We start from the raw sequence: 23,594 nt of genomic DNA on the forward strand, positions 1-23,594 counted from the left end.
TTGCACAACCCTGTATGTACATCTAGGTTGGTCAAGAGAAATAAATTTCATATAACGTAGCAAGTCCATGTACGGCCATACAATGTTGGGGCCTGGGACTTTTGATTTTGAAGACAGAAGCCCAGAAGCAGTTTATTCCAGGTAAAGAGAACTTGCATCTCCAAATCTGCTCAAGAGGATCCCACCTCCCTTAACAACATCAGTGTCAACAAACTCCTAAGTCAAAAATTCAGGACTTGAGTGTCCTAAAAACTATTAGACTGACATGAACTGCAACCGCACATTTCTAGACCAGTTCTGTAATTTTGTGTTCTTCTTAAAGGCTTACCAGGCTGACATGCTGTTGGGCAGCGAGTCCACTCACTGAAAGGAGTAACAATGCAGTCTTTCTTGCAGAGGAGGAGACATGGCCGCACAGTCTCAGGTCTGATGGACTCTGGACATCTAGCACTCCAAACACAAAGATAAAATATAAAAAAAATATAAAAATATAATAAAAAATTAAAACTGTGAGGAAATGTTTTACTCCTAAAACTCTCACAGGGCTGTGAGCATACTGCTATACCAAAGATATCACTCCTCCTGCTCACAGCAAGCCTCATTTTTCTTCTCTGCATTCATACCCAAACTGAATTTAGTAACTTCAAAGATTTTAAAAAATAATAATTAAAAAAATGTGGAGCTTGGCCTGATAACTTCAAGCTAAATGTAACTCTATTTATGATGTCTAAACTACAAAGTTCACTGAAGCAAAACATTTTCAAACCCTAGGAAAAACAAAAGTAGCTTAAAGTAATCTTTGATTGAGGCCTTCATTGTAATTTGAAAAGTTGTACAACTGTCCTAGTTTCAGCTGGGATAGAGTTAATTTTCTTCATAGAAGATGGCATGAGGCAATGTTTTGGATTTGGGATGAGAAAATGTTGATAACACACTGATGTTTTGGGCTGTTGCTGAGCAGTCAAGGACTGTCCAGCTTCTCATGTTGCCCTGGCAGTGAGCACGCAGGGGATGCACAGGGAGCTGGGAAGGGACACAGCCAGGACAGCTGACCCAGGCTGGCCAGAGGGACATTCCATACCATATGATGTCATGCTCAGTATACAAAGCTGTGATGCAGAAGAAGGAAGGGGAGAGGGGACGTTTGGAGTGATGGCGTCTGTCTTTCCAAGAAACCATTACATGTGATGCAGCCCTGCTTTCCAGGAGATGGCTGAACCCCTGCCTGCCCATGGGGAGTGGGGAATGAGTTCCTTGCTTTGCTCTGCTTGCGTGCGCAGCTTTTGCTTTACCTATTAAACTGTTTTTATCTCAAACCATGAGTTTTCTCATTTTCCCTCTTCCAATTCTCTCTCCCATTCCACCGTGGGGGAGTGAGCGAGCGGCTGTGTGGGGCTTAGTTGCTGGCTGGAGTTAAACCATGACAACAACATAGCATAGTAAGAAGTCTTGTGATTTTTTGGTATTCATTTTTAAATCCTAAATGAAAAATATGCCATGCATATTCTAATAAAAGTTTCAGACACAGTTAATATATAAAAACTCAAAAGGTAAAAAAGGGACAATTTTCTTGGATCAAGCAGATCTTTCATTTCAAGTAGGGGAGCAGAAAGGGAATTACTCTTTTTTAATTTTTATTAATTTCCAGTGGAAAGATCACTCAAAAGTACTTAGTAACGCATGCAACCCAAATTCTATTTGAAAGTGGAATATGCCATTAAACCCTACTAGGAAAGAAAAATAAATCTTAAAGTTATGATTCTGTTACTGAGATAGTAATAAGATACTTAGAGGTATAATTTAATAGAAAATAAATATAGAGAGACATATCTTCTCATTAAGCATGATTATCCTAGAGGGCAGCTTTCTGTTATATAACAGAAGACATTGAAATATTTTCTGCAAAAATGTTAGTTTTATTTGGCTTTCTGTGCCTTGCACCTTCTTTGGATATGGTGTAATTTTGCTTCATGAAATCAGGAAAAATGCAGAATACAAAAAAAATACAGTATGCCAACACATAAGAGGGTTTTTTTTTTACATTACATATCCCATTTCTAAGCCATATTAACGGCAGACTTTCACTACATCAGTTCTAAACCCAACATTACTTTGGGTCACTTTTCATCAACTCAAACATGAAATATAATATAGTCACAGCCGGTGCCCACGTTGAGGAGGGCTGCCTTCCACCCCAGCACCAGACCCTCCCAGGCAGGAACAAGGTACTATTTAATTCTGAAACACAGAGGTTTTATTCATTCACTTAGAATCGTCTTCCTGAAGACTTCTAAGAGGTCTAAGTTTTTATTTTTAAGACAATTATCACCGTAAGAACAATAGGCAAAGCAGCAGCAAAAGAAACAATTTCAATAAGCAGCTCTTTTAAGGACTCAACAGTCCTTTCTGCTCCAGCCATTTCCATTACACGAGGAATACCACAACACTGAAGCTACCACACCAAAGACAAGGACAGACCCTTTCTGAAGTCCCCAGCACACAAATCTCTTCTTTTCACGGGATTTATCCACCACTGAAATTCTGTCTTCCCTTCACATACTTCACATAAATATTTACTTACCCCCTTCAGCTCCATTTCCCCTACACCATCTCAGAAGTGGAGGGGGCAAACAACTATCTTTGACATTATATAGCTCTATAAACAGTATGTTTAATTAGGTAAAGTTACAGTGTATCAATGGATTCTAGATAGAAATGAATACTAGATTCCTTTCCTTTTATTTAATTAATCTCATTAACCTCAAGAATTTTAATTAACTTTACTGAAATCAACACAGTCTGCTTATACAAACAGGATTGTTTTAAGAGCTACAATAAGAAATGAAACTAGGTTGTAAGTCTCTAGACTCATTAACAGTGCAAAAAATAATTGGCAATGTCTTGATTTTTTTATATTAGGGAAAACATCTGTGCTACTTCTTTTCCTCATTTAGTAAAGCAAAGCAAAATTCAGAATATTTGTACTGCAGAATACATAATTTTGCCGTGTTGGTATCACATTACAGAAGCTATATAAATCAACTGAACAATATAGATCGCACATATGGTTCTGCCTTATTGCGGTGTAAATATAATGCAAACTCTATTTACCTTTTCTACTTTATTAGAGAATTGTTAATAATGTATTGATGAATGTTACATTCAGATGTACTTTATATTTTCCTCACACCTGTCCTTCAGGAAAAATATTTGCAGAAAACTGTAAATTAGAATAACAGCGGAGCTACAGAAAAAATCCACGCCACTTAGAACATGCACTTTGCTTGGATTTACACAGAAAATTAAAAACGGGTTAGCGATTTATTTTTATTACATATTAGTATCCCTTTCATTGTGATGGAGTAGTAGCTAAAGAATTAGTCCTGAAACTAAATTATTCTCAAAACTGCAGACTCCCTATGCTAGCTGAAAATCCTTTCATATGTAATGTATTCTAACTACAAATAATCACTAATGACCTTGCTTTAAATACCTTTTAGGTGTGACCTGGCCAGAACTGCTCTTCACACAGAAGACCTTCCTTGTCTGTACGCCCACTCCACAAGTGGCTTCTCCACTCCAATTAATGGTTGCATTAAGTGCAGTTCCCAGAACATCTTCAGAGCAAGAGCTCCAGGGAGAAGTCTCCCAGAAGAAATGCACACATGGGTGATCATTACAGGCACGGTGCTCCTGCAGGGCTCGGTCAGGGGGACAGGTTTTTCCACCTGAAAGAGTCAAGAGAACACCATATTTTATATTATGGCACGTGACAAAAGGAAGACATGGAAAAATAAATTAAAATATTAGGTTTGCTTAGTATCTTTTTCTTTTTACCCATTAAAAAAAATAAACAAATAAAGCTTAAATGTTGACCTCTATGGCAGCAATAACAACCTCCTAAAATACTGTTTCCCCATTAAACTAGCCTTGCATAAAATTGTGTTCCAACACATAATGGAAACAGAAATAGGCAAAGGGTATTTCTGAGTTACCTTATTGATACTCCTACACACAGCCAAGCTGATTCCATTTAAATGCCAGTGTCACTCAGAAAACATGCAATTAGGTTTAAAGACAAATTAAGCATTATTTTTATGTTCATTCTCCTTGCTAATTTCCCAAGGAGGAACATCTTTTTCTAATATTTGGACTCTATTCACACGTTGCCTTAAAGAGCTGAGCTGTAGAGGGTGCAGGACTGTACTGATGGAGGAACTTATCAACTGATACCCACCATCTGCAAATCAAGGGGGAAAACTGAAAGATAGGTTTTGAGTATTGAAGCCTTTACTTTTTTGAAGCAGCATCCTTTAAATTGGTGCCCAAAGATTTTGCTAAGCTTCTGAGTTTTGCCAACAACTTGTACTAAATCCACGAAGTACAGGAGTTTGAACAGCCTCCCCAGAAGCTTTAACACTCTAGCCAGCAGCCTGAATTTATCCCATAAAAGCAGCAAATGTTCACAGCACAAAAGCTAAGGAGTAATGCAGTGAAATTGTTAACAGTAAGCATTGTCATTTTAGGAAGAAAGAAGTAAAAATTACTAAAATCAAAACCATTCTCCTCCAGGAGGAAGATTCTGTGACATGGCCAAAGTGCTGCAGGTTTTGAAAGAACTGAAGGGTTGGGGCCAGATACCACAAGGTTCAGGACACCTTTATGCCCTACTACAATCAACAGGAGAGGAAGGCATAATGCTCCTCAAAAGGATGCCTATCGTCTTGCAGGACTGAGCCTTCTCAAATAAGGTATGACCCCCAAATGGTCGCAATGAATCGCACTGAGAAAAGAGAGAGAGGGATAGAAATTTCTTAGTACACTGATTTGGATAATCATGTTACATTACTGTTTGTCTTTTCATGAAAGTGGACTGCTGCACAGTGTTCAGGCTCTGAAATGTTTAGTATGATGGAGCAGAAAATGCCCCAGGTAGCTTACGTTCCTCAAGATTTCGATTTGGCAGGAAAAATGCAGATCAGTTATTGCTTTCGTGTGTTTGAGCACATGCAAAAAAAAAAAAACGTAACAAGCAAATGGCAAAATGCCTGATCCATTACCAAAAAAAAAGAAAAGATCTAACTCAAAATTTGAGCTTCCCAGGGAAAAATTAAGGTGATCTTTTCAAGAATACCCATGGTAAGGAAGCTCTCCTAAACCGGGGAGAGTAATAATGAGGCAGTTTTAACTTAAGAACATAAGAAATGCCATCCAGCCTTGCAGCCAGCCTGAAAAACTGCAAGCAGGAGATGCTGTTTAGCAAAAGCACAAAAGCCTAGCCTCTTGTGCAGTTCACTGACAACTTCTGTACAAGGAAAGCAGGACAGCATGCCACTGCCTAGGTTTTTAGTAGGCATTTATGGAGCTTTTATAGACCTGTTGTTCATCAGTTACTCTAATCCGTTTTAAACCTGCTGAGACAGGCTGCCTCCACAATCTCGTCCTGTACCAAATTTCAGAAGTTTGCTGTGCAAAGAAGTATCTTTTAAAACCTGATTTAAACCAAGCCCCCCTAGTTTCATCAACAGCCTCATCTTGGAGAAAAGGACCCAAGGGTCTGAAGTAAAGTCAGCCCATGGGATGGCATCCAGAAGTCCTCAGACAGCAGAGCCATAACTAACATTGCCTCAGCTGATAGAGGACAAATGAAACACCACTTGCAAAAGTACCAGAGCTCTGCAGAAGTTTGTCGCTCAGCTGTGAGCTGAATGTGAAAGTCAGAGAAAGCAGGTAACATTGCCTTGGTATTGCAGTGATAGTGGTATTAAATACACTTCCACAAATTCAAATCAATCACTATTTATCTGTATGCAGATGTGTGACTCTGCATAGCAAATCATTACACTCATTGCTGAAGATGTAGAGAAAAAAGTTGGGGTGTTTGCTTTTGATAGTTAATTATTCCTTCCTGAGAAACTTAAAGTACTCAGTTCAAAGCACGTCATTTTTAGTTTAGTGTGTTTCAGGTTTAGATGACTGAGCTTATGTACTTCCAGAATTCTCTTCTTCAACATTTCATTTCCATAATTCCATGTTTATCTGTTATTTGCATTTTGCTACTTCCATGGAAAATATGAAGCCACCTGTATTTTTCATTTTAATTGTTCTCTAGCTCAATGACTTTTTTAGTAGCAGTTATTATCATTCAATAGACACTTATATATCAGTTTTCATCCTGAAGGGTCCCGATTTTCTTTGCAAGTGCTTATAAGGATGTTTATGTGAATACAGACCATTCACATGAGTAAGGGTCTGCAAGATCAAGTCCTTACATTGCCTCAGAAACAGTGGGTGGCTTTAATGATAATTTACAAAACGGCACTTGACAGAGCTTGTCCTAGACTAGATTTGCATCTAAAAGTGTTTTGCTGCTGCATTAGCTGCACATAGTGCTGACAATAGTAGGTATTTTTTGTTATGTCAACAAGGCGTTAGTCTGTTAGACTTGTTCATATTTTATGAATTTTTAGGCACTTGATGTGATATCATTCAAATCCTGTGTGATAAACAAACACATAAATGAATTACTGTATGAGTACTGTAGTTAGAAGACTATACTTCTAATACAAAGTTTGTGTAAATAATTGTATCGCTGATGTTGATACATAAAACTCCAGATAATTGATGTGTCCATGAAATTATATATATTCATCAAGAGCTATTTACTTACTCCAATAGAAAAACAAGGTCAATATATTCTAGGTCTGCATTAATAAAATAAATGGGTCCTCTTTTATTTCTTCATTTTTCACAGTTCACTGTTCTTTTCTAAATCGCTACTAATATGTTCCTTTATAAAGACACTCGCATGATGAGTTTGTGTCATGCAACAATTTCATTAGTAGGATGTAGCTCTCCTGAATTAAATTTACCCCCAGACTGGCCCTCAATAGACAATAATTCATAAGCTGAAGTGAAAAATTTTGAACTGTGACAGAATTTCTCTAAGTGACACATGCATTAACCAAAACCCATAAAGATATTTTAGTTGCTAGGCATGAAGTACAGACAAGTAGTAAGTATTATTCCTCATCACTACAGTATTGGGATTAGCTCTGATTTAAATACAGTTTGACTGAGGAACGCAAGTTGAGTCATTACACAAACAAACAGCAATTAATCCAAAATGTTTGCCACTCACCCTCAGCTGGAAGGGCCACGATGGACCTACTCCTGCTTTGACTTCCCTCAGCATTTTTACTGGAGCATGAGTGGGAACACGGGGACCACGGGGACCACTCGCTGATGACACAGTCTGTTGCGCAAGGGATTTCACAAGCCACAACTTCAGGATGGGGAAGCTCTGAGCAGAGGTGATGCGGTACGTCTTCACCTGGAGCAAACAAAACAAGACAGACATGGAAGAAGGCACAGCTTGGCTCAATATCCACTGTCTGCATCAAACAGGCTAACTTTATGTCAAATGTCCACCTGCCCGTGGAGGGATATACTACAAAAGAGCACATGGTTAGGCTTTAGGCTTGAAAATATAATTCTTGAACAACTAACTTCAGTATTTCTTCATAAAAGCAAAAAAGAAAAAATGTGTTTTGAGTTTTGTGTGTGACGTCTTGGCTGCAGTCCACTTTACACAGCAGGCAAACACAAGGAATGAGATAATTCAATCAACAGCAAGCTGTAGTATCAATTATCAACAAAATTGATGATAATTGTCCCATATTTTCCAGCAATCTCCACCTACAGAACCTATTTTCCACAATACAAATTGTGCAGGTCCCCACAGAAGGCAGTTTTCTTTTGCCTGTAGGCCTGAGAAGTGGCCAATAGATGTTTTGGTCCTCCTGCAACCTCACCAGAATGAACCACTATTACTTCTGACTCTGCTCCTCGCCCAAAAACTGAGAGATCCAAAATTACGGATCTGTTGGACCACTCCCATCCCAGGGAGAAATACTTTCTGTTTGAGATAAACCAAGGGACCTAGACCAAAGCGTACCTCCTGGGGAGAAGCATGTTTCCGAAACTGCTTTCAAAACAAAAAACTGGAGCAAACAAAACAAAACAGACATGGAAGAAGGCACAGCTTGGCTCAATATCCACTGTCTCCGAAACTTTTTTTTTTTCAACAAAAAAGTAGGACACTGAGGGCTGGTGGGGAAAAACCTACTAACCGAAAGAACCACGGGCAGACCAAGCAGCAAAACAAAGCACACGAGGGGTGTCACGTGGAGTCTAACACATGGAACTATTGGTATTAAAAAGCAAAATAACAAAGGAAACATCTAGTAATTTTAGTAATTACATACAAGGAGATCCAAATTCATAAAAATTCATAAAACGTTAACTCTTCTAGTACTGAATTACACCTAACATCTTACAAATACCATTTAAGCGGTGAACAAACATGACTGAGTTTGTTAAATTGTTCAATTGTTTAGTATTGCTGGACCCTCATGAATTTTCAGCTACATATCCAAAATTTCTGGAAGCTCAAATTTGCCTGTTTATAAACAACAAGCTCACACTGAACAGTACCTCCTCTTTTACACTTCTAATAGTTACAAAGCTCTCCTTAGAGGTTTCTTTAATTATGAACCTAGGGAAAAACATAATGACTACCCAGCCTCAATTATACGTAGGAAAAAAAAAATTGAAATTTATAATGGTAACAACTGGCTCTTTCACCTCATGCTATAGGAACAAGCTCTGTAACAAGGCAGTCCAGGATGCAATTATAACTAGGAGAGTAGAAAACTGCACTGCTTTTACAAGGCAATACATGTACGAGTGAGTAAATACGAGAGGCAGACTGGTAGCAAGAGTGCATAAAGCTGTCAATAGCATGGTGGTATTATCTGCAGTTGCATGCCTAAATGAAGACAGGCTTATCGCCCTCGAGGCATAAATAAAACTTTTCAAGCATATCATGAAAAGTAAGGTAGAATCTAGCTGGCAATCAGACTGCAGGATACGTTTTAAAATACTTTATTTTTATACTCCCTTTCCTTTGCACTTGTCTATACTCATCAGGAAAGCTCACTATGACCAGCCTTTGCACTACTATTTTAAGTCTACTCAATAAGAAAATGGAGACCACCACCCTTGCTATGGACAGCACCCATGCTTCGGTACAGCATTTGGCACCCCTGCAAACCAAGCTTGATCCATCATTCACTGTGACTAGCCCATTATCACCACTGCTGCTTTGGATGCTCACATAATGCTGAGGACTATCTTTAGAGAAAAACAATGTAAAAACCCTATGTAAACCTGTAAGCCGTATTTCAGCTGTCTCCTTGAGTCATTTTAGCGTCAAAATCCCTGCTAACATTTTGACAGCTTGTCTGTACAGCAGCAGATAACTTAAGGGCATCCTGGGCAGGCATAATTTTAGGAGTCAATGGTACAGTAGCATCAAGAGATTATATGCTTTGGTGAAGTAGGGAAACACATCTGTCCTCTCCTATTGCTGATGCTTACAGGGAAGCGTGCAAACAGTGACAGGCTTCCAAATGAGAAGGGGTGAGATGGGCCACTGGCCCTGCAAGCATGCCCGCCTCCAGCCGTGCAAGAAGTTATCTTTGTTATATACAGACCTTACGGCAAGGGAACACCATGAAGTTCACCAAATTCTGGATTTAGCCCATTTTTTCCAGGTAGTGCCATGGATGCAAGCACTAGAGAAAACACTTTTTGCTGAAAGCTATGACAGCCTTTCCACTGATTCAATCTGACTTTACAAAGTCCATGCCACTCCACTCAGAAGACGGTTCAAAACACTTGGGTCTCCTTCAGGGTGGCTTCCTCCACCTATGAGCCCAGGTGCCACAGATTTTCAAGCGACCACCCCGTGGGGGAAGGGAGGCAAAGGAGCAAAATGCACTTTCCACTTCTTCCCTCCATGACTACTTTTGACGCTAGATTTACAGCAGGTGACAGAAACAGTAACACTGCAAACAGAGGCTGCAATTCACGGTTCCTCAGCAAAGAAAGGAAGCTTTGAGTTTTGTTATAAAGAGTTTACCACCCGGTGCATGAAGGTACAATTCAACACTCACTTTGATTTACTTTATAGCTCTATTTGCTGTGTTCAGGTTTAATTACTGGCTTGTATTACTGCAGAAGGCGAACGTTCTTCTGTACCAGCCATCTGGCAGAGAATTCTCAGAAAACTATCGTATACTACAAAGGGAGGTAATAATCTTTCATTTTCCGTGAAAACATACTAGTACAGGATACATCTGAAGTGTGCTTTATGCATTGTCACAGATTTACAGGGAATATGAAATTCTCTAGAGCTTCCAAATTGTCCACCTAGTACCTTGAAGGTGTAATTCTTACCTCAGACATTCTGAATAATCTTTCCAGAGGAGGCTTTCTCCCTCTCTAAATAAGAATAATGCCTTTAAACACCTAAATTTTGCATCTAACATGAGTTCCCCTCCAAGTATGCGTTTAGACCTCAAGACATATCATCTGAAATCAGCCCTGGTGAGCAGCGGGGTGAGGGATCACACCAGGAGGGTGCCAGTCTTGGAGAATGTCACCTTTCCTTCAGGAAAAACAGGGAAAGGAACAGCATTGACCATGAGAGCTACAACTTTGGTTTCTCCTAGAATTTTTTAGATGAGAACCCATAACATCGCTTTGAAGTTTATCTTGTGCTAACCAGGAATTAAACCCAGATGGCAATTCAGGGACCCAGACTCTCCTGGTCAGAGCCCACAGCAGCTCCCTCTTGATGGGAAACTCATTCCTGTCTGCAACTTGCTGTGACGTTGGAACAAACTGTGAGCATCATTCATCCATTCTTCAGTAAACTGAGCCATCCAAGCCAAAAGGACAGAAGGCGTTTTCAATGAAAGAAGAAAAAAAAAAAATTAAAAGTCCTAGTTTTGTGGGGTTCTCTAGTTAGCTTGGACCAGATACAGCCCATCCAATCCAACCTACCCCAGAGGTTACCACCACTATCTTTGTTGGCTCTCTTCAGATACGACTGACTTGCTCATTTCATCTTTTTTCTCGCCTTTGACACTGTCCAAGTGCCCAGAATTAGTCCCATGGAATTATGTTTACTCTGAAGAGTATTTTTTTTACTTTTTAGTACTAAACAATACAAATCCACAGCTGTTACTGAGATGCAGCTGGAGACCTGGTTAGCATGGTGATGGAGCAATTGAACAGTTTCATCCCAATGTTGAGGACACATGGTGAAAACTAAGTGGGACTCAGATTGGAGTCAACCTTGGGAAGTGCTTTTATCCTTATGGTAACCACAAACAACTGCTGCTAATGTAAGTGCACATGGAAAGCACTACCTGTAACAGAGTTACAGCTACTAATTGATTCATGCTAGTGATGATCAACACAGTACCTTGAAAGTATTCCTTGTTTTGACTTATTCCATACTGAGAAATGTAACAGGGCTGTATGTCAAGGGGAAATTATTTGTCCGTATTATGAAATGTTTTAAGGTTTCAAAGCTTTCAAAGTTTTATACTCCATATTAGGACAAAATCCAGATCTTCCAAAAATCATATTTTAAAAAGAGAGAGGGAGAGAGCAAGAGCGTAACTATGTGCCATCACCTGTGACGCAAAACAAACAAGATCCAACCTCTGATCTGCATGAGGTTGTTGAACCGCCATCTCCAGCATCCCAGGAGCCACAGTGTTCCCTCTCACATGCTCTTTATTTTGTTTTAAGCACAGCTTTTGTTCTCAGACTTGCTGAATGCATGATTTACTACAAAAAAGTTCTATTAAGAAAAATGTTACTGTTTTCTATTCAAAATGTTTTATTGCAAACATCTTGACCAACTCTAATGACATTTTTTAAACAGATTGCCTTGTACTTGAATCATATAATGATTAAAGGTAAATAACCAAGATACCACAGAATCACAGAATCATCAAGGTTGGAAAAGACTTTAAGATCACCAAGACCAACCATCAACCCAACACCACCATGCCCACTAAATCATGCCCCAAAGTGCCAAGTCTACATGTTTTTTTGAATACTTCCAGGGTTGGTGACTCCACCACCGCCCTGGGCAGCCTGTTCCAATGCTTGACCACTGAGTAAATAAATTTTTCCTAATATCCAATCTAAACGTCCCCTGGTGAAACTTCAGGCCATTTCCTCTTGTTCTATCGCTAGTTACTTGGGAGAAGAGACCAACACCCACCTCACCACAACACCCTTTCAGGTAGTTGTAGAGAGCGATGAGATCTCCCCTCAGCCTCCTCTTCTGCACACTGAACAACCCCAGTTCCCTCAGCTGCTCCTCATGAGACTTGGCCTCCAGACCCCTCACCAGCTTCGTTGCCCTTCTCTGGACACGCTCCAGCATCTCAGCATCCTTCTTGTCGTGAGGGGCCCAACACTGAGCACAGGATTTGAGGTGCGGCCTCACCAGTGCCGAGTACAGGGGCACAATCACTTCCCTACTCCTGCTGGCCACACTACTGCTGATACAGGCCAGGACGCTGTTGGCCTTCTTAGCCACCTGGGCACACTGCTGGCTCATGTTCAGCCGGCTGTCAACCAGCACCCCCAGGTCCTTTTCCACCAGGCAGCTCTCCAGCCACTCCTCCCCAAGCCTGTAGCGTTGCATGGGGTTGTTGTGACCCAAGTGCAGGACCCGGCACTTGGCCTTGTTAAACATCATACAGATGGCCTCGGCCCATCGATCCAGCCTGCCCAGATCTCTCTGCAGAGCCCTCCTACCCTCCAGCAGATCAACACTCCCGCCCAACGTGGTGTCATCTACAAACTTACTGAGAGAGCACTCGATCCCCTCATCCAGATCATCGATAAAGATATTGAACAAGATCAGCCCCAGAACTGAGCCCGGGGAACACCGCTTGTGACCGGCCGCCAACTGGATTTATCTCCATTCAGCACAAGTCTCTGGGCTCAGCTGTCCAGCCAGTTTCTAACCCAGCAAAGAGTGCACCTGTCTAAGCCATGAGCCACCAGTTTCTCTAGAAGAATGCTGTGGGAGATGCTGTCAAAGGCTTTACTAAAGTCCAGGTAGACAACGTCCACAGCCTTTCCCTCATCCACTAGGCAGGTCACCTGGGTGACCCACCAAACCACAACACATGAGTAAGCCTCCAGTCATCTGGGACCTCCTCTGTTAACCAGGACTGCTGATAAATGACGGAATGGCTTGGCAAGCTCCTCCACCAGCTCCCTCGATACTCTTGGATGGATCCCATCAGGCTCCGTAGACTTGCGGGTATGCAGGTGCCTTAGCAGGTCCTTAACTGTTTCCTGCTGGATTATGGGGAGTTTATTGTGCTCTCCATCCCTCATCCCTGTCTTCCAGCTCAGGAGGCTGAATATCTCGTGGATACCTGGTCTGGCTATTAAAGACGGAGACAAAGGTGGCATTAAGTGCCTCAGTGAATCAGTTCAATAGTAAACTGCATCTGTCTATTTCACATAATGCCTTGCAGCTCTGGTGCATTAATCTTATTCTTCCCAGTGATCTGTGCACCCATCTCCTATGACACAGTTTAATTACTCGTGTCACAGACACCTCTCCTGGCTCAGGAAAAAGGGAATGTCCACTGGACAGGATACAACTGAAGTGGCAAAAATACAAATCCTGTCAAACAGCAGGAATCAAAAGGTCAGCTCAGTAGCAAACTGAGCATCCTCCTTTTGACATTCACCACTATACCATACTCATTTTTTAAAAGGAAAACTTGTAAAATTACTTTGAAGATTTCAGGTTTGCACATATGTGTGGAGCCTTGAGCGACCTCCATGGTGGGGAAAGTCTCAAGATGAAGGAACTGCATTTCAGACTGTTCTGCATTGCTACTTAGAAGTTCAGAAAATTTATTTTTTGCACAAATGACTGCTGCAAAAATGCTGCATATTTAATGACAATTACTGGTTTGACATCAATATTTCTCCTTGTAGCATTTCAAATTATTCAGTGGAAATAATGAAGCTGTCATCTAAAATACTATATGTATCGTAAAATTTTATGTCCCACTTAAATCTCAGAAAAGAATGACAATAAACTTTGATTAAATACTTGCCTGTAACAGAATAAGATGTCAACAGTCAGTAGTAAATTCAGAAGAACTCCTATTGACTGTATGCCAGTTTGCTAATGGCAATTGCATTCAGAGAAAGCTGTCTGTTGACAGTATGTTGGCCTAGGCATCTCATCAGCTAACGAAAACGTTACATTTAAAAGCAATAACAATCAAACTACAACAATAGAAGAAATTTCTTATAACCATTTTGAACGTGTTCATCTCATCACAACATCATGGGGGTTTTTCAGTGTTGCACGACCAGCTTTAGAGATACCTTAAAGCATCCCAGGCCTGCTGTGCTTAGTCATCACCAGGAGACCAATGTCACACTTCACTGAAATCCCTGGCTCCTGGTTGACTTTTCTTAATGCCAGTCAACAAGTAAGAACATCAGAGAAGAGTGGTGTCAGTTTGTCAGGGAAAGCAGTGGCGTATGGAATAAACTTAATTGCAGTGGTCCATCACTATTATCAGAGCCCCATGGCGATGAAGAGGAATGCAACAGCAATGAAGACAAATGGAGGTGAAGATCTATCATGAAAAAAGATGAAGCAGCAAAGAAGAACACGCCATTCACAACAGAAAAGAAGAAATAAACATAGATATGACCAGGATCATTCTCAGGAAAAAAAAAAGAATAGATGAGACAATCATTAAGTGTTTGAGTCAAAAGACTTAGTTCACATGCAACTATGAAAACAATGCATTACATGAAGGAAAAAAAACCCATTTTTAACCACCTAATGCACAATGAAGAAAAAGGGAATAACAACTTAGGAGAATAAGGAAAATGGAAAGTAAGATGAAAAAGTATGAAAAATGGGCAGAGGGAATGAGAATAAATGTGCAAAAGAAACAGTATGTCCAGAAATATGTTATGAAATCACCATAAAGTTAGAAGTCTTGCCCAAATCCCTGCATCACAGGCCATGATCCTGTCCCTTACCTATGTCCAAGTGATCATTACAGAGATTATGAGAAAAAGATGAGTGTCGAAAAAAAGGTGGCGTTTGTTTTTCTTTCCCGTACATCCTCTATTGCAATTTGGACTGTTTACCTACAACTGTTTTTCTACAACTCTTTTTTTTTTTTTACCTATGATTGTTTTACTCTCTTTATGTAAATGCACATAAGAAAATTGACTTGTGACTCTAAGGAAGCTCCAAGAAAGCAAGCACAGGGGGAGGCACATCAGCAAGCAGCTGCCAAGCCTGCAGAGAACATCCCGGTATACCTCTGTGGAGTATTATATAGCAGCTGCCAGTCTCAAGGGTAACAAAAATAATACAGCGGCATGAGGTTACCTACCTAAGAGATTGGCTCCAATGTACTTCCTATCCCACACAGAAATACAAGTAGTCATTTAGAGGAATTTGCTGCACGTTCACCACAACGTAAAAGAATTGGGCGTAAAAGAAGAATTAATTCCACCTTGTGACTGTTTGCATAAGCCCTCCTGAATTGAGAAATTGCTCACGTGGCACCTGAAAGTAAACATGGGTTCACTGTATTCCCCAGAGAAGAGCACAGAAATTCCGGTTGCTGTTCCTAATAATTAACATAGCACAGCAATCTGAAAACATGAAGTATAAGAACTAAATATAATCCATATTAGTGTTCTGGGGGTTTTTTCCCTCTCTCTTTGCAATTTTTTCTTTTTTCTCCATTTTCCCTCCTATTATAAATGAGGGAATCTACACAGGTGGCTTGATCAAAACTGATTGCAATTAAGATTTATTGTTGAAATTGGTGCTGTAGTATAATTGAAACAGGTGTCCCTCTATTTTCTTCTCTGTATTGCTTTGTTCCAAATGCTAATCAACACAAAATGTTGTAGAACCAATTACACAAACAAGTCAAATGTATTAAAATATTATAAAATATACATTTATTTCCAAAAATTTAAGAAAAAAATAATTATGAGTAGGCTATGTTTATTCCAATAGTGCATAGAGTCCACTTCACCTTATATATCTGTGCAGTGGGGCAGAACAATTTTAGTGAAGGAATTCAAGCATTTTAATTTAGAATAAAGAAGGTGGCATTTTATTCCCACTGCATCACAGCCGTACATTCCTAAATGGTCCATTTTTGCAGAATTTAGGTTCCATCTTCACTTTCAGAACTCCAAAAAATATTGTAAGGGACATACTACAAAGGGAAAACTAGAGGAACGGTGTTCTCACACAGTGAGAGACCCTAAAAAGAAAAGTTGTGTGTGCATGCATGGAAAAGTGCAGTGCTTTTATACCTACTGGTTTGACTACTATGATTTTGTTCTGATTATGCTACTTTTAAGAATAACATACCTTATTGGTTTGCTCACAGCCATCAAGGCTATGACTAACTGTTATCCAAGCAATACTCCCAAAATAAGAGTTAGCAATTTGCCATATATTGGGAATAACAGACTTTCTCTTCTAGGCCCAGAAATTGCCCCAAGAGTGAGTTTGTATTAACATAAGACACTGAAAAATTGTAAACAATAGTGCAGCAGACGAGGTTTATCTAAGTTGGCAAAAGTCTTGTTTTCAGATACAGTGAATGCTAATGATAATAAATAATTGCAAATACCATCTGGACTCTTTGAAAAACATCTTTCTCCAAGTTTGCAATTGAATCTCTACAAAATGAGGATCAATGCAAAAGAAAATGAAAACAGTAAATTAAAATTAGATTTATGCCAACTACTTAAAACTAAGTGCTCATTTAGAAGCAGTTAACACAAAAATATGTTCTAGTTCACATGCAGAGTCTGGCCTAATCCCATAAAGCAACTCTGAGAGCTTCCACAGTCTATCAGAAAATATTTAGAATTTGCAGGACCAAATACTAGGCTATTTTTATTTTTATTATTACTACTAACACTAGTAGTTTCTTTTCTAATTTTGTCTCTAATTGATCCACAAAACTCAGAACAGAATGGTATTAAGATGTCCTATTCGATAGCTTTTAAAAGATTGCAATAAAGAAGGAGAATCACCCAGTAACATATATGATCATCAGTCAAGGGTCTAATTGAATGACTGAAACCTGTCCTTGAGAAAAGCAATGCAAATTGCAAACCATGATCTTTGGTTATTGAGTAAAACCTCCCAGTGAACGTACCAGTTTTGCCCCGTACCAACTATGCATCTAAACTGCGTAAGACATTTTTCAGATAGGTTAAGTTACTTCCGGCTAATGTACCCTGACCTATGCTTGAACCATTTTTACATAATAAAGTTGCGAATTTTAGGAGGAGTGCTTAATTTCCACTGTATTTTGCATAGATCATTTAGTACTTAAAGTGGGGATAAATCAAACGTAGGAAACACAATATTAATATTTTCTGTGTGCTTCCACTTTGCCCATGAGGTGGAAGTTTAATTACATCATTAATAACGATGCCTACATTTTCAGTTCATAGTGCATCATTCCTCTAGTGCCATTTATAGTGCATTTGGTCTCTAAACTGCTCCACCCGCTGGAACTGGTTCACTGATTATATTGTAACAGCAGCCTCATCCTGCTTAGAACTCAGCTACAATGGCATCAACAGAAGAATTTCAAGGAAGGAATCGCCTATTATGACCTAAAATGTGGCAGGTTTATTTAGAAAAATTTCCTGTTATTTTCTGTCTCCAGAAAGTTTACATAGATTTAAAGTTGATGGCTGTTCTTGGGTAAAATCTATCATTGCTGTCCCCTATTATTCAGAGTCCAAATTGTCTCAAAAGCAAAAAATACCTAAAAGCTGGCATCTGTGACTACGCTTTTTACTGGGAAAAAAACAAAAGACATTGTTTCCAATGAGGGTTTCCAAGAGGCAGTCTCTCCCAGTAAGCAGCGCAGGACCTTTTATTTGGGTAGTGTAATTAAAAGGTAATGAAAAACAGATCTGCCAGTGCATCAGAAAAAAATTACGTGTATCATTTTCTGTGTATCAGAAGCCTTGAGACACAACTTTGCCTGAAGCTTGCTCTCATTGTTACTGGTCCGCTTCCTTTTTTCTTAGCTGATGAAACTCTTTCCCATAAAAACGTTCACTCTTTCTCTAGTGTTTGGATGGAGATGGGTACTGCTGCTCGAACATTTACACAGCAAGATGAAGCATCTTCACAGTCTTGACCTGCGGTATCATCCCGACCTGGGAAATGGGGTGTTGCCAGCAGAGCAGCACCCACCAGTATACAAACACCACACCCCCAAGCGGTCTCTGCATGGTGGGGTACACTGACCTTCCACCACCACATCCTTTCAGAGTTCAAACATACAGATGGGTTTGGTCATGGCAGCTGACTTCAGGCTCTGGCACAACCTGAGCTGGACCACTGTTATTAAACAAGATTCTGACTCCCTTCGTTCAAAAGCCAAGTAAGGTTCACACACTCCTGCAGCTGAAACCTGAAGGCTGTATTAAAAAGACTAAGAAAGACCACAGCCCATGCTTTGGTAGTGTCCTCAGGGTACACTCTCTGCTCACAGAAAGACAAGAGAGGAAGATGACAGAGGACAAAGTATATGGATGCTAAGTGGAGAAAACACAGGAGAAGGAACTATCTTTGATATCAAAATTCCATCAAGCTGGGGCTTTCTCAGAGACGCTGAAGCAGGGACCACGTGCTGAGCTGGCAGTTCAGAGAAATGTTGTTTGCCGCGTTCAGTGGCACCCACGCCAGCAGCTGCCCTCCCATTCTGATCTATTCCTTATTTGCTCCAAAGCAGACAAAAAGATGTATGAAGCCTAAAGGGCACAGACAGATACCAACCAGTCATTTCCTAACAGGTTTTCCAGCTCCTGTTGAAGAACTACTATTTTTACTTTGCTACTAGATTAAAGGAAAACACAGAATCAGTAAATGAAATCAAATTAACACCCTCCACCCCCTTTTTAAACACCCTGACGTGTCAAGACTGTCAGGAGGCATTTGGACACACTTTTCAAATATAAGAACTGAAAGAGAAAAACTGGAGAATATCTGCATAAAATTTGGTTTTCTACCACTAAATTTCTTTGTGTGAAAAAAGCAATAACCTCTCTGCAACTTAGAAAATATTTCTGTTCTGATTATTCAGCTATTAAAATAGGAAAGTGTCATTTTATGACAATTGCTTTCGGCAGGAGATATTTTACACATATTCTCACATAAGGAAGAACAATATTAAAACCTTCAGCGTTAATCTGTATTTTCAAAGCTAAGCACATTTTGACAAACTTTCTAATAGACACTGTTCAAAATTCATAACATATATGAGCATGATGGCATTAATTTATTTTTTCTCCTCTCATGCACAGCAATAAAATTTTACCTTTGAACTTAGATTTATTACAACTTTTACTCTACGGAGAGCATGCAGGCACGGAAATATAATAAAGCTCTGCTAATTCCATACATTATTGAAATCCTCAAAGTGGAAATGGTATCTTACTGTCTTCATGCATACTTAAAATTTCAATTGAAAACCCATTTCATTAAAAGGGATGGTTAAGCAACAGCATATGCTTATTTTAAGTTTGTGGATTAATGCAGCAGAATTACATTTTATATATTCAGAAAAAAGTAGGTAATACTAGTGTTTGTTTAGGTGTTGTAAGCAAAAGCTTGATAGATGCTAAATAATTGAGCACTCCATCTATCAGATTCCTAAGCAATAAAAAATTGTAGAGAAGGGAGGTGCTGGAGTATAACCTTTGCTTATCCACAGGCTGCTGTAAACTGGGTCTAATCCCAGCCATAAAAATCCCATTGACTTCACTGGGAAGTGTACAGCTATGCAAGGAATAGCGTCAAACTAAACAAAGCACAAACAGGTGAGAGCACAGAAGGAATTTAGACCATAAGGATCAGGGGTCATCACATAACAGTGATGATACCTGCTCAATGGAAACATCATGACTGACATAGAAGACATATTTTGGGCATCTCTTAACTTGGTTGTTATACTACTAAATGATACAGCAATCCAAGTCAGTAAGGGAGCAGCTCATGCAATCAAATATATGACAAAGTGCAAAAGTTGACTCAAACTGCAAGTATTATATCAGCACAACCTCCTTTCTCTTCACAAAGGTCACTTTACACATTAGCTCCAGCTTCATTGATTAACAGCTGAGATAATGGCTGCTCACATGCACCTCAGAGTCATTGGGGAAAAAAGACAAGGGGATAACTTTCTGCATACGATGTCCTCATCACATTGCTTGTAATTCTTCAATTGTAGATAAGGCACAAACAGGGAAAAAGCAGTAGAACAGACTACTCTAAAAATGTAACAAAAACAACTGAACAACCTTTACATTTGGCACTGAGGCATCAAAAATGATAGCTATTATTACTGCTGTAATTATATGGCTGGAACTCAGAAGAATTGCATTTTGCTTCCCTGGAAACATGGCCACGTGATGTTTGATGCCTCCTAAACCCAAAGGAACATATCTCGCACCATGGCCAGTTTGCAGAACACCCATAGTACCAAACACCTGAACCAGTGAAGACACGCTACCAGAAATGGTCCAGACCCATAGGGTCCATCACCCCCATCCTCCAGAAGGGAGGCTATGCCAGCTTGACTTCCACAAGCATCGATACAATCGCACCAGTGGAGTTTTGAAAACTCAGCAGCCAGAACTGCTGTCAGCCCCTGACTTGGGCTTCCCTAATGACAAATCACTGAGATGCACCAACGCTCCTTCCAGAGTGTTACTCTGTTCCCACCACATCTATGTCCCTACACAGGCTTACAGGCCACCACCGAGGATTAAGCCTGAGACTTCCACACCTACAGCAAAAATCCTCTGCCTGCAAGTCAGCAGTGGTCAGATACATCCTCCTGGGCCAGCTGCAAGAGAGAAATGCAAGGGAATAAATACATTGAGACAATGAAGCTTTTTGACCACAAAATACCAGACCAGGCTGGGGAAATGCATGAGGGTTGTATTTTAACACCAGCACACAGACATAATGGAGTTATCATGCTGTAGGATTTCCCAGTGTTTAGTAGGACTCAGTGCATGACGCCAAGCTCTCACCGGCTCAGACGATCAAATTTAGGCTACTGAGCTATTCTGTGCCACACCGCAAGCCCAGACGGGACAAGGCAAATCTCATCTTTGTGTGACTTCCCAGCAACGAGCAGCAAAGCAGGGAGCAGTTTACCATAGCAAACTATGATGTTGCCTCCTGCATTAAGGTGAACTTTCAAGGATCAGCTATCCTGGCTGCAGAGCCAGAGTTTAACAAAATCCCTCGGAAATTTGGTCTCGACCACATTTGGTTTAGAGAGGAATAATCACTTCTTAAAAAGGGGAAAGGTTTTTCTTTGAAACTAGGCAAGGAGAGCAAGATTTTTACCTGCTCTTAAGCAGTTAGTTGAAATATATTCCACTACAGACTGTAAAGTCACCTCACTGGCAACATAACCTTCCAACATATTGAAAACCAGCAGGAAGTGTTGAATTAATACATATATGCTAACAAGCACTCCTACAACCACGAATGTTTCTTCTAGTTTTTCACTAGCTGACACTGTATCCCATGGCTCCTATGTGGCTTTGAAGCCGTGAGACAGGGGAAGGACTAAAGGGAAACCGCTGTAAATCAGGGAACCACAGAAAAGCAGTCAGAGGGAAAAGTCTCTGGAAAAAGCCCAAAGCAGAACACTATCAGCAAAAGAGGCAAGGCAGATAATGTTAACATCTGGACAGGGATGGAGGAGGGAGAGAAGGGAGTTAACATGAGCACCAGGGAGGTCTGCCTCTATATTCAGTAATCCTGGGGCTACATTTTGATGATGTGTAAAATATTTCCCAGCGATATAGGAGATGTTACCGCTTATGTGCTGTGTATACAAAGAGACACAAACAAAATGAGTTTTCAGAGAGCGTGTAATACTGTCTGAGTGCACAGGGTAAGTTATTGCATACCAACTGACTGCTGGAAAAGGGAACTTTTATGCACCTTTGGGGTCTTACCCACGTATCTTAATGTTCTGGACCATGACAAATGATTGGATAACAACTCTTACTCCCCTTGTCATCATCCATCTTCTTAGGAGGTTTATTTCTTCAAATCCTGATGAACCTCTGTAGTCACTTATTTGAGCAGCGAAAATTTATTGCCTTTACTAGAAAATGAAATTCTCCTCCAGGAGAACTGCAATGGACACAAAAGGGCAAATTTCCACCCTGGAGTATGTGGATGCATTTTCTTTCTTTTTAGTGAGAGCTATATACATTTACCCTTTGGTTCAAATTCTAACATGGGATATCTCCTGTGTTAATAAGAATGGCTAATATCCAATTAAGTAAGCTTACAGATCATAGAGATGCCCTAATGAGAAAAAAAGATGAGGCCCCATACTAATCCTGCTTTCATTGCACATATTTAACAGGGCTGCCAAAGCAGAGTTTCCAAAATACTTACTAATTACATTGGACTGCCTCCAGCCACTGTTACTGCCAGGGAATGGGCAAAGTTTGCAATGAACCAACCTGCCAAGAGCTCAAAGATGATACTGTTCTTTTGGGAAAGCCTTGAAGGAGTCAAGAGACAAGAGAACTGTGGAATAAGTACTGCAGGGCTGATTTCTACAGAAAAGACTGCCATAGCCCATGGACTGTATTCAGATCTGGGGCCCCCAACATAAGAAGGACATGGACCTGTTGGAGCAAATCCAGATGAGGGCCACAAAATTGATCAGAGGGATGGAGCACCTCTCCTATGAGGAAAGGCTGAGAGCTGGGGTTGTTCAGCCTGGAGAAGAGAAGGCTCCAGGGAGACCTTATTGCAGCTTATAAGAGAGGGGGGACAGGGCCTGTTTGCAATAGGACAAGGGGTAATGGTTTTAAGCTGAAAAAGGGTATATTTAGATTAGATATACAGAAGAAATTCTTCACTGTGAAGGTGATGAGGCACTGGAACAGACTGCCCAGAGAAGTTGTGGATGCCCCATCCCTAGAAGTGTTCAAGGCCAGGTTGGACAGGGCTTTGAGGAACCTGGTCTAGTGGAAGGTGTCCCTGCCCATGGCATGGGGGTTGGAACTAGAGACCTTTAAGGTCCCTTCCAACGCAAACCATTCTATGATTCTATGACTTCATGAGCAGCTGTATAAAAATATTCTGGCACAGCTGGGAGCAGCCCCCAAACTGGTAAGATGCAGAAGTGCAGGCTAGCACTAACTGCATGGCATTCATGTTGAACTTAAATATATGCTATCTCCTGCAGTTACTTCAACCTGTAGTAGAGATTGGAGTATAAAAAGAAGCAAAGCTGTAAGGCAGAAGTTTATGAACTCAGCTGAAAGAATCCATACGTGTCGCCTTTTTTCGTGTGTTCCATGGCAAGAGTTGGTACCCCAAGGGTGGTTGTTCCCAATACAGGGAGAGCTCAAACTAACACCAAGGGATGACTGAGGGAGCCAAAAGTACATCACTGAAGAAAATCTATTTCCTACTTCCGTCCGATCAATAATGAGAACTAGCAAATCTGTGCAAGTCACATGTGACTAGAACATGCGACTATACTAAGAACAGTCTTTCCAGACTTCGTATCAAGTTGCACAGTTAGCCATTAATTAGCTTGGAGTTACAA

General features: G+C 40.3%; 1 protein-coding gene across 1 annotated transcript in view; it reads right to left on the bottom strand.

The window, feature by feature from the left end:
* THSD7B (thrombospondin type 1 domain containing 7B) overlaps positions 1-23,594 on the bottom strand; it is a 274,077-nt gene that overhangs the window by 142,988 nt on the left and 107,495 nt on the right. The window contains exons 7-9 of the mRNA XM_082001598.1: positions 7,142-7,333; positions 3,494-3,728; positions 329-444 (exon numbers count right to left, since the gene is read on the bottom strand). Of these exons, the coding sequence (XP_081857724.1) occupies positions 329-444; positions 3,494-3,728; positions 7,142-7,333 (543 nt within the window). The remainder of the gene's footprint in view (positions 1-328; positions 445-3,493; positions 3,729-7,141; positions 7,334-23,594) is intronic.

This window comes from Phaethon aethereus, assembly GCF_964289735.1.
Source record: "Phaethon aethereus genome assembly, chromosome: 6".
Taxonomy (NCBI): domain Eukaryota; kingdom Metazoa; phylum Chordata; class Aves; order Phaethontiformes; family Phaethontidae; genus Phaethon; species Phaethon aethereus.